This window comes from Leptidea sinapis, chromosome 25 (assembly GCF_905404315.1).
Source record: "Leptidea sinapis chromosome 25, ilLepSina1.1, whole genome shotgun sequence".
In the NCBI taxonomy this organism is placed as follows: Eukaryota; Metazoa; Arthropoda; class Insecta; order Lepidoptera; family Pieridae; genus Leptidea; species Leptidea sinapis.
Genome location: NC_066289.1, coordinates 10,129,764 through 10,143,430, shown reverse-complemented (window position 1 = coordinate 10,143,430; position 13,667 = coordinate 10,129,764). Strand labels below are relative to the sequence as shown.

Here is a 13,667-nt window from a genome sequence, read left to right as displayed (position 1 = left end):
CGCTCCATGACGTAAAGAATAACTAACAATTCAATTTTGTCGCTAACTTTATTTAAATGATTGGTAAAATTATAAAATCGAGAGTAAACGTAGCAATAAAAACGCACTTAAATTCAAACAAATTCCCTTTCATTTACAACCAGCCAGTATGTCATCAACTACAAAAAAGTTTAGATACCTTTGCACTTTGAGTGAATAAAGACTTAGAAATAAATTACTATCAATGGTAAATTTGTTATATCATGAATGTTGCTGTAGACTTTTTTGATGTGTGTATTTTCGGTTGAGTACACGACGAATTTCGTGTGTAATGTTCATTCAAAAGGACGTGGCAAGGAACTCTTTTGTTCACAACAAATTCTACCATTAATATGATAGTTTAGGTGGCCGTTTCGGTTGCCAGTAATTCGCTGGCCAGTCTAGCTGTTAAATATTAGTCAAACATATCAACGTTCACATTTTTAATATTAATTTAGGTGACAGATGTATTTTTCTGATGATATTCAAATTCTGAACAAATATTAATTCATTCATATGTAAAACTTCCAGGAATTCTTGAAACAGCTTGACTGATTTGGATTTTTGATTATTGAAAAATAGCTCAATATTTAGTGACTTATGCTTTTTTTATTTTTATTTTTAACCAACAGCAGATATAAAGTAAATTATTTACAAAACTATTTATGCGATGGCCGACTACCAATCACAGTAAAAACACTGATATTGTAAATTTTGTATTTTGTTGTAATAAATAAATATTTGTATTTAAGGTAAAACATTTATTGCTCTAATTACACTATACGAGTTAAGAGAATGAATGTGTGTTAAAATCTTGAATAAAGTGAAATTAAAATCTGATTTAATTGTCAGATAATATGTAGGTAGGATAGTAGATGAACAAGTCAACACTAAACACTTAACAACTCAGTGACTTATGACATCCCCCTCCACCCCCACGCCCTCCTCCAATAAGGCCCTAATCTTAGCTACAACTCATTTAAGGCGAAAAGTAAGCAGAAAACACGCAAACATGGTGTTTTAAGACAAGTTTTGTGGTGAAATTATAGCATTTCGAGCTATGAACACTACTTAATCCTGTTACACATACCCTTAAGTCTTATTTGTAGGTTGCTAATGCTTGCTGTTGGTTATAGTTAACACTGCCGAGCCTTTTTGAACTGCCACTTTTCTTTGAAGTTAAACAAGTTTTTTGGCATGGCGTGACGCATTTTTTTGGTACTTCTCTCAGAAAAGTTATTCTTATAGCTTGTACTTTTTTGTGTAGGTTCATTTATTCAGATTAGTAGTGAATAACGAGGATTGTAAGCATATAAACTGTTTTCACGCAAGAATTTTGAAAATATTGGCTTTGTTACATAGATGGCGGGCCGGCAGCCGTGAACTCATATCGCTCAAGGTCGTTGGCATTTAGTGTCGCCTTAATAATTATGATGTTGACTGGTATCCTTCCAGCCAAAGCTGAAACTTATAATCGACCATAAGACAATTGTACGACCAAAAAAGAATAGACAACGGCTTTGACAATTGTGAGCTGTTGATTATTTCGGAATTTAATCATCCTTTTATTATACCGGGTGTTACCAGACAACCTCCGAATATGGAAGGGTTTGGCATTTTAGCAAGAAAGTTTGTACTTGCAGATAAAATAATTCAAAGTCAAATTTAGTCCGCATTGTAATGCAATGTATGTTCCTAGGTAATAAGAGACCCCGCAAACTGCAGACTTTCGATCGTCCGATAGTTTGGTTGAGTTCGGCTGTTAAGTGCGCACACTGGCCCGACTAAACAGTTGGGTCTGTGATGAGTGTGCACACTAGACAACTATCGGCCGACAGTTTTAGGGACGATTCGCTATTAGTTTTAAATCGGGTGTGCGGGCCTAGAAGAGCGCTGTACTGATATACGACTAACAGTCGGCCGATAGTTTGCTGACGGTTCAGTTTGAAGGCAATCGTGTAGCCCATCAAACTTTTTTGTCGGCCAATACCAAATCGTTATAATGTGCGCACTCTCATACATCTTCATACTGATTAGATACCAAACAAACTATCTATCTAAGGGTCTAAGGGTCAACTGTCACTTGTAAAACTGTTGCCTCGAAATACATTTCTCCATTTTTTTATAATTCTAGGGACTATTAATAGAGATTATTAAATAGCTATGATTCATAAAAGGACCGCATTGCATTTTTATTGTAAATAAAAATTAAAATAAAGTAATATGCATCACATATTTTTTTATTTTGGAAATTTTCAGTGCTAATATAGTCAGAATCATGGTCCAATTGCAACCCCCCACTTTTAGGATATAGTTGTTTTACATTCTCTATGTTATGTTTAACACTTTAAGCTGGATATTGTTAAGAACAATGCAAATATACAAACAGCAGAGATATAATTAGTGAATTGTCAACGAGAAGTTAACAGTTAAGTTATATGAATGTTGAATGTTTCCACTCGTTTAGCAAGTTTGTTCTTGATAATGTTGTTTATTTATATTTGTCATAAAGATACCAATGAAACATTATTGTAATGCTTTCAATTACTTGTATTAACTTTGAAATAAACTTAACCTTAATATATACCTGCCTAGACGACCCATATAGCCCAGTGGTTTGTGACACTGCCTACTGAGCTAGAGGTCCCGGGTCCGAACATGGTGCAAAATTTTTTATGATGTTCATGAAACATTATGAATGTTTGTTTCCGAGTCCCGAATGTTTATTTATATTTATTTATGTATGTTTAAGTAAGTATATTGTATTAAATATATCGTTGTCTTGTACCCATAGTACAAGCTTTGCCCAGTTTGGGGAAGATAATTTGTGTAAATTGGTGTCATTATTATTAATAAATTTAAATAGGTAATACCTATAAGACCAGAAGGAGGTTCCTTTGCATAGGACGCCGGCTAGATTATGGGTACCACAACGGTGCCTATTTCTGCCGTGAAGCAGTAATGTGTAAGCATTACTGTGTTTCGGTCTGAAGGGCGCTGTAGCTAGTAAAATTACTGGGCAAATTAACATCTTATGTCTCAAGATGACGAGCGCAGTTGTAGTGCCGCTCAAAATTTTTGGGTCTTTCAAGAATCCTGAGCGGCACTGCATTTTAATAGGCAGGGCACATCAATTACCATCAGCTAAACGTCCGGCTCGTCTCGTCCCATATTTTCAGAAAAATAAAAAAATAAAAAATAATATAAGAATTTGTCAGATTTAAGAATTATATATCAATATATCTATCGCGGTGTGGGCTAGGACAGCTGTAGCTGCGACTAAAAATTTTTAGCAAAAACTTTGATAACAGAAGCTGACTCCTCGACTATTTCCTTCTCCAAAGCTGAGGCAATCGTAACGTAATATAAACTGAGTGGAAACTTAATGTAACTTTTCATTACTTTGCTTATTGTTGTCAGATTTATGTATATACTAGCTTTTACCCGCAGCTTCGTGCGCGTGAAGTACTTACTTAGGGCAGAATTTTTTATTTTAAATATGTACTCACTTTGTAAATAATACACCACAAATTGCTGTGGTTAATAAATTTTTATAAGCTATCAACTATAGAACTTTCATCCCCCTTTTTCACCCCCACACAGGTCTAGATTTTAAAAAAACGCTAGAACAAATATTAATTTATTTCTTATCAAGTGCCTAAATACAAAGTTTCATTGTGTTATCTTCGATAATGACGTACTTTAAAAAAAAACATTTAAATTATTAATTTCCATTTATTTTCAATAATATATTAATCAAACAAACACACTATTTAAACAATGCACATTATAATACATAGATTGAACTTTTCACTAAATCTATTCAATTTCACTTACAAGATATGCACATCACTAAAATACGTCAGTTGTACACATATATATAGCTACAGAGACTTAACCCATCCAAAAAGTGTGTAACTATATATATTAATATTTATTTATTAATCGCGTGCGCTAGTAATGAGCATGTCGGTGACGCGCACCCATGACACTTTCCCCTACCAAAAAGTGCCCAACGCGGCTAGAGAAGTTTTTACCTAAAAATTCATAATTTCGTGTTTTTTTACGGCATATTCCACTGTAAACAATTGTTATCTGAATGATAGTGGTTTGTTGTAGCTGTTCAGAACGAGAGGGATCGTATCAACATCAGGAGGCCCTCGTACGAGGAGCCCACACAGACCAACGGACTGTCGGTGGTGTCTCTACTCAACGCTGAACTGCTCAGTAGGAAGGTTACTGATGAGGTATGTCTTCTTCTTGGAGTGCTGTCATCTATATATATATATATAATGAAAATGGTCTTTGTTTAAGGCTCTTTCACGCCTAAACCACTGATGATATCGACATGAATTTACCACCATTGCAACCATCCATGCCAAATTTATCCAAGATGGTTTATGGCTCCTTTTTTTATTGTTTAATTTATTTCCTTTTAAAATTAAAAAGAACAGCTAGTTACATATAAAAGCAATCGTTTGTTTTCATGTATAAGATACTTCTAATTAAAGTTCGTTTTTTTATGACAATAAGGGACGAGACGAGCAGGATGTAATTTAGCTGATGGTTATTGATACGCCCTGCCCATTACTATGCAGTGCCGCTCAGGATTCTTGAAAAATCTAAAAATTCTGAGCGGCACTACAATAGCGCTCGTCACCTTGAGACATAAGATGTTAAGTCTCATTTGTTCAGTTATTTCATTGGCTACGGTGCCCTTCTGACCGAAACACAATAATGCTTACACATTATTGCTTCACGACAGAAATACGTTGTGGTACCCATAATCTAGCCGGCATCCTGTGCAAAGGAACCTCCCACTGGTAAAAGGGTTTCATATTACCTTCTCCAGGTTGTTAATCATTTCGTAATGTTTGTTATGTGATGTCGGCAGAGTAACAACGCGACCGACGCGGAGATCAACAGCCGTAACCTGGCGAAGATCAATGACGTGTGTGACTCCATCAAACAGCAGCTGCTCATCCTGGTGGAGTGGGCCAAGTATATCCCCGCCTTCACGGAGCTCCACCTAGACGACCAGGTTCTTATATTATTACTAGCTGACCCTTTCCCTTTTTATTAATGCTCAATCATAAAAAAAATAAACAAAAAAATATTTAGGGGTGGGTCAAAAACACACCTGGTGGTAAACAACTTTATCATAAGGATTAAGCTGAATCACAGACCTAACTGAGGTGCACACAAAATTTCATACAGATCGGTTTAACCGTTTCGTAATAAAGGTGTTTGGTAATAAACACCGCGACACGAGAATTTTATATACAAGATTGTTTTATGGAAAACGAGGACCAACAAACGTACGGGTCACCTGGTGTTAAGTGATCACCGCCCACATTCTCTTGCAACACCAGAGGAATCACAAGAGCGTTGCCAGCTTTCAAGAAAGGTGCACACGCTACTTTTGAAGGACCCAATGTCGTAACGTCCCGGAAACACCGCACAAGGAAGTTGATTCCACGGCTTTTGAACTACAGTAGTTATCTTTGCAGCGGAAAGACCTTCACAGAAACATTGATAAAGATAAGATTGATTGAACTTAAAGGGCTATGAAGAAGTACATTTAGATCGGGGATGAACTGTTACTGGTGCCGCCCAGATCAAAATTATCTTCTATAAAAGTACTTGCATGATAGGGTTAATGTAAGCCGAATAAGCCGAGGAAGAGCTTTAGCCATTACAGTTTTCAAGACAAACCAACGTGCTCTTTTAAAACACCAAATAAATTACTACTTTCATATTACTACGAATTTGTTTTAATTCAGTGAATGTTCATTGGATGGACCAATATATGTCTTTTGTTTCGCCTCTACACGAGGCAACCTCAGGAGATGTTGACTCGCCAAACTCATAGACATAGGCGAAACACGTGTCAAATTGTTTGAAGACAAATATTGGCGGTATACTAAAGAATACTCAATACATTTGGATAATTATGGAGTTACGAATTACGGAGCAGTACATTTTTATATAAGTGATTTCCCGATCATATAACCCACTCACATATAATATACTTGCAAACAACTCGGTCAACCAACACAGGTGAGCGAGTGCTGGATTCTGGCATGCTCATTGGTTAGGTATTGATCAAAACATATCGTGATTGGTCAATTATCTTATGGATCGTAACGTAAGCTATCGTCACTGGCTAGCGTACATTTATATAAGATCTCTCGTGTTGCCGCACTATATTCCGTCAAGTGACCCTCTTGCCCGTTTGCTACCTCTTATATAAAATATTTATATATTTGTTCTATGAATTGCCCTCACTACTGGGATTAAATATGAAAAAAAATTAGGTAACATTAACTGCTGCATTAAATTGTTGAAGGCGTTACCTCGAGAGTGTTTTCGATCTCCGTATCGTCCTATATGTTTTGATAGATAAACAATTATTTTCTGAACATTTTGTTATGTTTTTAAAGTGATAGCCCTCACTTCTAGGATTATTACACAATTAAAATTTGAAGACAAGATCTTATGAGCGATGCGGCACTCGAACCCACGACCTCTCGCGTACCGTGTGAGTGCTCTTACAACTGAGCTAAGCGTTCGAGGGACGTATCGTCATAAAATCTTGTGTGCTTTGTTCAACTCTCAGGTTGTGGCTTCATCTATAGGATCTACTTTACAGTTGATAACCTGCTCAACCCCAATATATGCATATTAGGAAATTGACTTGAGATGTCTGTCTTTAAAAACAAAACAATTTGCTATGTTTTTAAAGTGATAACCCTCACTTCTGGGATTAATACACAAATAAAATTTGAAACCACAACCTGAGAGTTGAACAAAGCATACAAGATTTTATGACGATACGTCACTCGAACGGTTAGCTCAGTTGGTAGAGCACTGGCACGGAACGAGAGAGGTCGTGGTTTCGAGTCCCGCATCGTTCATAAAAGTTTATTTGTGTATAATCTTTATGACTTATGTCACTTCTCAAGTGATTCATGTAGATGGTGTATTGCAGGTCGCGTTACTCCGGGAGCATGCAGGTGAACACCTCCTTCTCGGGTGTGCAAGGCGGTCCCTTCATCTCAAGGATGTACTCCTGCTGGGTAACAACAGCATCATCACGAAACACCAGACCGGTGAGTACAGTGTTATACCAGACATCACCAACAACATCTTGGAAGATAGAAAATATTTTAGGTTTTAAGACCAGTGGGGGGCTCCTTTGCACAGGAAGCCATATGAAAACATTACTGTGTTTCGGTCCGGAGGGCGCGGTAGCTAGTGAAATTACTGGGCAAATGAGACTTAACATCTTATGTCTCAAAGTGACGAAAGCAATTATTGTAGTGCCGCTCAGAATTTTTGGGTTTTTCTAGAATCCTGACTGCATTGTGATGGGTAGGGCGTATAAATTACCATCAGCTGAACGTTCTGCTCGTCTCGCCCAATATTTTCATTTAAAAAAACCTGGCCTCACGCTTCTTTATACATAAAAAAAAACTTTAACGTTCTTATTATTATAAAATATAATAAAACTGAAATGTTTTCTTGTCTCTTGGTTTGGATCCAAAGTCGAGTCGGATTTAATAAAATAGGAACTAAGACATATTTGGAGTCATCTTATGTATAAAAAAAACTTTAACGCGAATTAATGTATTCATACGCCCGAAACTATTATCGTTATATTTTGGAGAATTCACACAATATCTTTATAAATTATTGCCTATGTGTTAAGCTATATTATTGTAAAGTTTCATCAAAATCCATTCAATAGCTTTTGCGTGAAGAAGTAACAAACATACACACACAAACTTTCGCCTTTATAATATTAGTGTGGTATTATCAGATACTAAACTGTTTAAAAATTTGGATGTGTGCAGATCGCAGGATGGATGTAGACATCAGTATGATCGGTATCCGCGTGATGGACGAAATAGTGAAGCCATTACGGGATATCGATGTCGACGACACAGAGTTCGCGTGCCTCAAAGCAATCGTCTTCTTCGATCCCAGTGAGTTGACACACGGTTAATTTATGGAGGCTACAGGATAACAGAACAATCTCATAAGGGGAAACAGTTACCCCCGTATTCATAATAGACTGCTAACTTGAAGCATTGCTAATTCTCACTCTGTCTTCTTCTATTGACCTAAGTCAGAATGAGAAAAAACACTCCTAAGCGGCTGTTTAACGTTAGCGGACCTTTATGAGTAAGGGGGTTAATCATTAATCATAAATAAATACTTTATTTTGCTAGAAAACATGCAAAAATGTGTGGAAATAGTTTTAAGGTATCAATGTTATCGGCCATTTCTGGCATGCAAAATTATTATTAAGTATTAGTACAAAATTCTAGTTATTATTATGATTGATTTAACATTAATAAACTCTATATTTTAAGCACTTAGGTCAATTTAAATTATAATTATGATTTTACCGTCCAAACACCACTGTATTCGAATTTTTACTATTATATGAGAAGCACTTGTTTACATGACGACACTAGCGACGCGATTGTTAGAAAAGTAAACAGTAATAACTGCTTGGTACATTTTAAATTTCAAACTCGTAAATGTAGGCGTGAAATAGCTGACATGGCTATCCTACACAGGATTGTGCATGGGAAATTTCAGCAATTATTTATTAACAGATGTTGACTTTGTAACTCGCAAGCAAGCCACTCGTATGCCTACATATTTGCAATACCGCACTGCTATAACAATGTCGCACATAATAATGCACTTCATCGTATGTGCCAATTATATAACGAATTGAGTGGTGATACAAATGAAAGCAGTCATTAGTCCGTTGTTTATAATGTCTTCTAGAACTTTATAAACTACCCGCATGTTAGGGCTATATTCACTGGGACACCACACTGGCGCTAACAGTCGCGCCACCGTGGTGTTCGTAAGCTACCAAACTAGACTCTGATGTCTGTGTGGTACAGTCACGAACCACTTTCTATTTTATAATGTTGAAAAACTTATAGTTCATATACATTCAGAGCAGCTCGAATTGTCGGGGACCCAGTGCTCTGTGAACGGCTGGATCACTTGGCGTTGCGTAGAGACGTCAATTGTATGTCTTCTACCACATTTATCACGGGGAGTGTTCCGAAGAGCTGTTTAACTTAATTCATGCCGCCGAATTCCACCTTCGCACGACACGCCACAAGTTAGGATATCATCCCCACCATCTGGATGCGTGGCGGTCCTCCACAGTGCGGTTTTCAAGGAGCTTTCTTCCACTTATTACAAAGCTGTGGAATGAGCTTCCTTGTGCGGTGTTTCCGGGACGATACGACATGGGTACCTTCAAAGAAATGCGTACACCTTCCTTAAAGGCCGGCAACGCTCCTGTGATTCCTCTGGTGTAGCAAGAGAATGTGGTCGGCGGTGATCACTTAACACCAGGTGAACGTTCGTTTGTCCTCCTTTTCCTTAAAAAAAAAATATTATATATATATGACTAGCTGACCCGGCAAACGTTGTTTTGCTATATAAAGTATAATTCACGCGATAGTTTTATAAATAATAAATAGCCTATGTGTTATTCTGGTGTGTAAGCTATATTATTTGTAAAGTTTCATCAAAATCCAATCAGTAGTTTTTGTATTAAAGAAGTTCAAACATCATCCATCCAGATATACAAACTTTCACATTTATAATATTAATAGGTATTGGTATTGGTAAAGGGCTCCTGTTTCTGCAATTAGACCGCTTAATTGGGTCCATTTTGCGTGCAGTGTTGGCCAGTCATTCCAACCAGCCCAGCTCCTTCCAGAAGTTCAGAACACTCCTGGGGTGTTCGCAGACTTCCTGGAGCGACCTTGTATTTACTTAGGTTTGTGCCCGTTGGTTGGCCACCCCAGCACATTCCAGGCTTACGTGAGTGACCGTTTCATCTTCGGTTAGACAGCCCCTGCACTTAGAACTGTCCGTAACGCCGATTGTAATTAGGCGTTTGTTCAGTGATGTGTGACCCGTTAGGGTGCCGACCATAATTCGGATGTCATGTCTGTTTAGGCTAATAAGTCGACGTGTCAGTTTGGGCATACACCCATCAGCTTCAGGCGGAGAACCGACATTGTCGCCTCATGTTGGATATGTATGTCAAGCGGTGTGAGCCCTAGAATGGTTTCTAGGGCAGATGTTGGCGTAGTGCGCATGCAACCAGTTATGGCTGTACTGTTGTTAGCTCTGTCCTGGGCCACCAAGCTATTGCTCCGTAGGTGATAATTGGTCTAATAACTGCTGTATATAGCCATTTACATATCTTTGGAGCAAGACCCCAGGTTCTCCCTACGAGTCTTCTACACTGCCAAAATATTATACATGCTTTTCCAGCTTGTGGTCTATGTGTTTATTCCAAAGCAGCTTACTGTCCAGTATGACCCCCAGGTATTTAACTTCTTTAGTAAGGGTTATCTCGGTATTGAACAATTTAGGTAATGTAAGGTAATAATGTTAATAGGATAATTAATAGGATTGTAATGCTTGAAGTATAATTAGAATAACATGTATAAAATCATTTTTTTTATGTATATAATGTTATATATAAAAGAACTTTTCAATTTAAAAACGGAGCGTAATGTTCGCACAGGATGCCGGCTAGTTTATGGGTACCACAACGGCTCCTATTTCTATCGTGAAGCAGTAATGTGTAAACATTACTGAGTTTCGGTCTGAAGGGGGCCGTAAGCTAGTGAAATTACTGGGCAAATGAGACTTTAAATCTTATGTCTAAAAGTAATGAGCGCATTTGTAGTGCCGCTCAGAATTTTTGGGTTTTTCAAGAATACACTGCACTGCATTGTAATGGGCAAGGCGTATCAATTTCCATCAGCTGAACGTCCTGCTGTCCCAGTCTATCTTGACGTATTAATGGCCAAAGCAAAATAGTTAGATTTCCATTTGCTTTACAGATGCCAAAGGTCTATCACACCCGCAGAAGATAAAACAGCTCCGCTACCAGATCCAGATCAACCTGGAGGACTACATCAGCGACCGGCAGTACGAGGGCCGCGGCCGCTTCGGGGAGCTGCTGCTGTGTCTGCCGCCGCTGCAGAGCATCACGTGGCAGATGATCGAGCAGATCCAGTTCGCCAAGCTGTTCGGGGTGGCTCACATCGACAGTCTGCTGCAGGAGATGCTGCTCGGAGGTACGTAAACTGGCTCATAGGACGCCGGCTACATTATAGGTACCACAACTGCGCCTTTTTCTGTCATGAAGCAGTAATGTGAAAGCATTATTGTATTTCGGTCTGAAGGGCGCAGTTTACTAGGCAAATGAGACTTAACACCTTATGTCTCAAGGTGACGAGCGCAGTTGTAGTGCCAATCAGAGTTTTTGGGTTTTTCAAGAATACTGAGCGTAATGCATTGTAATGGGCAGGGCGTATCAATTACTATCAGCTGAATGTCCTGCTCGTCTCGCCCCTTATTTATCGCCCTGTCATTTTAAAAAATACGATTACAGAGTAGGCAAAGTCAAATAAACTTTATTAAATTAGGCTAAAACTAAGAGCTTTTGAAGCGTTATTTAAATATTTAGGTAATTTAAATTGAATCTACTATGTTCGTGAGGAAAACGTACAAGAAACTCAACGGCCACTGTTTTCCATGAAATAGAGTATTATATAATAGCTGTAATATTTTATTACATAGTATTATTATGTATACATAATAAACTAGTTTGTAAGGTTTATCCAAGATATGAATAGTGTTTAAATAATATCAAATATATCCTCATAAACAGTAATAAAGAATTAATTGTATAAATATAAATAATCGTATATTTTATGCTTGGTTAACATGATGATGATGATGGTCGTGATAATGTACCTTCCGGTGCCTTAAGTTAAGGTCCCTAACTATTGTTACCTGCTAAAATATAATTCTTTCATTCATTAATTAACCGGTTAATTCCGCAGGAGTCGAAAATAGACGCCCCTGAAATTTAAACTATGCTCGTTTAACCAAAGACTATAAGATGGATAAAACCGTTCTTATCAGTTTCATTAATCAAGTTCATTATAAAGATTTTGTTAAATGTAACAAAATATTTATAATAAACTTAAATATCCAAAATAAATCGATAAATATTTTGGTCCTTCGAGCCGATTGTTAATGAAAGTTAATTAATTGCAGGCGCGACAATAGAACCACCGCTACAAAACAGCCCGGGCCAGCAAGCAGTCGAGTCGTCATCACCGATGTCGTCAGAGTCATCGCCGCCGCTGGTGCCGCAGCTGCCTGTCCCAGAACCAACCTATCTTGAACCCTTCAAGTCAGAGCCCATCTTATAAACTATATTGCCCAACACAACCAAATTTAGTTCCAATAAAAAAATGCAGGCAGAGAAAAAAATTCTCAGACAAAAGTATATACATTACATTAATTAAGTTTTATTGCATGTATATGTCTCCAGTTATTAATCAAATTCCTTGCATGTGCCTTGTCTATTATAGAATTTGCAATTATTGTTATTAAACCAAAGTAATAAATTTATTTAATGTTGAACACTTTTGGACCAGATTTTACATTGTTATTTATGTATTAATTTTTATAGATCTCGATTGAATAAAGCTATTATCAACTATTATGAACACTTTACAAATTATTTTTATTATACATATATAGGTATACGAATTTATATTGTTGTTTGGACCTGTTAATATATTATTAGTGAAGAAGATATTGATTAATGAAACGTATTTCGGTCTGGATAGATAATATCTCAATGGTTCACAGTGAACTAAATATTGTAAGAACAATTAATGTTCAATATAACTTTATTTTAATAATTATTTACCGCATGAATTAGGTGACGGTTGAGTTTAGAGCAATTATTTTCGCGTATTCTTGCGTTTTTATATAATTTTGTACCTAGTGATAGGTGAATAGTTAGACTGAGATGTTTTGTATAGATATATCATGAAATGCTCAATTCTTACGTGGACGCGGTACCCGATAGCTTGGTGATAGTAATACTATGTGTAATGTATTAGAGATATTATTGTACCTTGAGTAGATGTAATACAGGTGCCTTATTTTCCTATAAAGGTGTATTGTTAATGTATATACCGTTAAGAACTTAGTATTTTCAGAAATTAAATAATCTGTTACGCAATCTTTGTTTTATTTATTCGAATGTGTTTCGGAATCGTGCGGCTTCTCTGTGACGTCGATATATCCTTTTCTTCGACCTCCTCGGTTCTTGCAATATAAGTATATTACTGATACCGCCGAAACTGCTGTCATGGCCACCAATGGAATATATACAGGAAGCATTGTATCTTTAGAATATCACTCGATTAAGATAAGTAAACATACTAAATAACTGTATTTTTAATACTTGACAACGTCGTAAATGTGTCGCCTTTTATCAAGAGAATTTAATGTAAATTACATAGAGAACGAATGTTAGTGTCACGCTACCACTATCCATAGATAATTTAGGGCACCAGCACTCGCTGAACTCTACTATGGGTAAGTTCTGAACTGCGAGCACTGCACAGTGCTATCACTGTAGAAAAATTCGTTCCGGTATGAACTGCCAGTATACTGCCGCAGTACCCTAGGGAAATATATGATGTCATAAATCGCCGCCATATTCTACTGTGAGCACTGGCGTTTTCTAGGTAAGGTACTTTGATCACGTGATCAGT

General features: G+C 37.2%; 1 protein-coding gene across 10 annotated transcripts in view; it reads left to right on the top strand.

The window, feature by feature from the left end:
- The window catches only part of LOC126972172 (transcription factor HNF-4 homolog), a 105,089-nt gene that overhangs the window by 77,432 nt on the left and 13,990 nt on the right, over positions 1-13,667 (top strand). For 3 of the 10 annotated variants that reach the window (XM_050818784.1, XM_050818787.1, XM_050818780.1), the window contains exons 4-5: positions 4,138-4,265; positions 4,913-5,059. In XM_050818784.1, coding sequence (XP_050674741.1) covers positions 4,138-4,265; positions 4,913-5,059 — 275 coding nt within the window. Of the gene's footprint in view, positions 1-4,137; positions 4,266-4,912; positions 5,060-7,009; positions 7,131-7,874; positions 8,007-10,922; positions 11,183-12,147; positions 13,130-13,667 lie in introns of those variants that run through there. The other 7 variants (XM_050818785.1, XM_050818779.1, XR_007731062.1 and 4 more) reach the window with 6 other exon arrangements.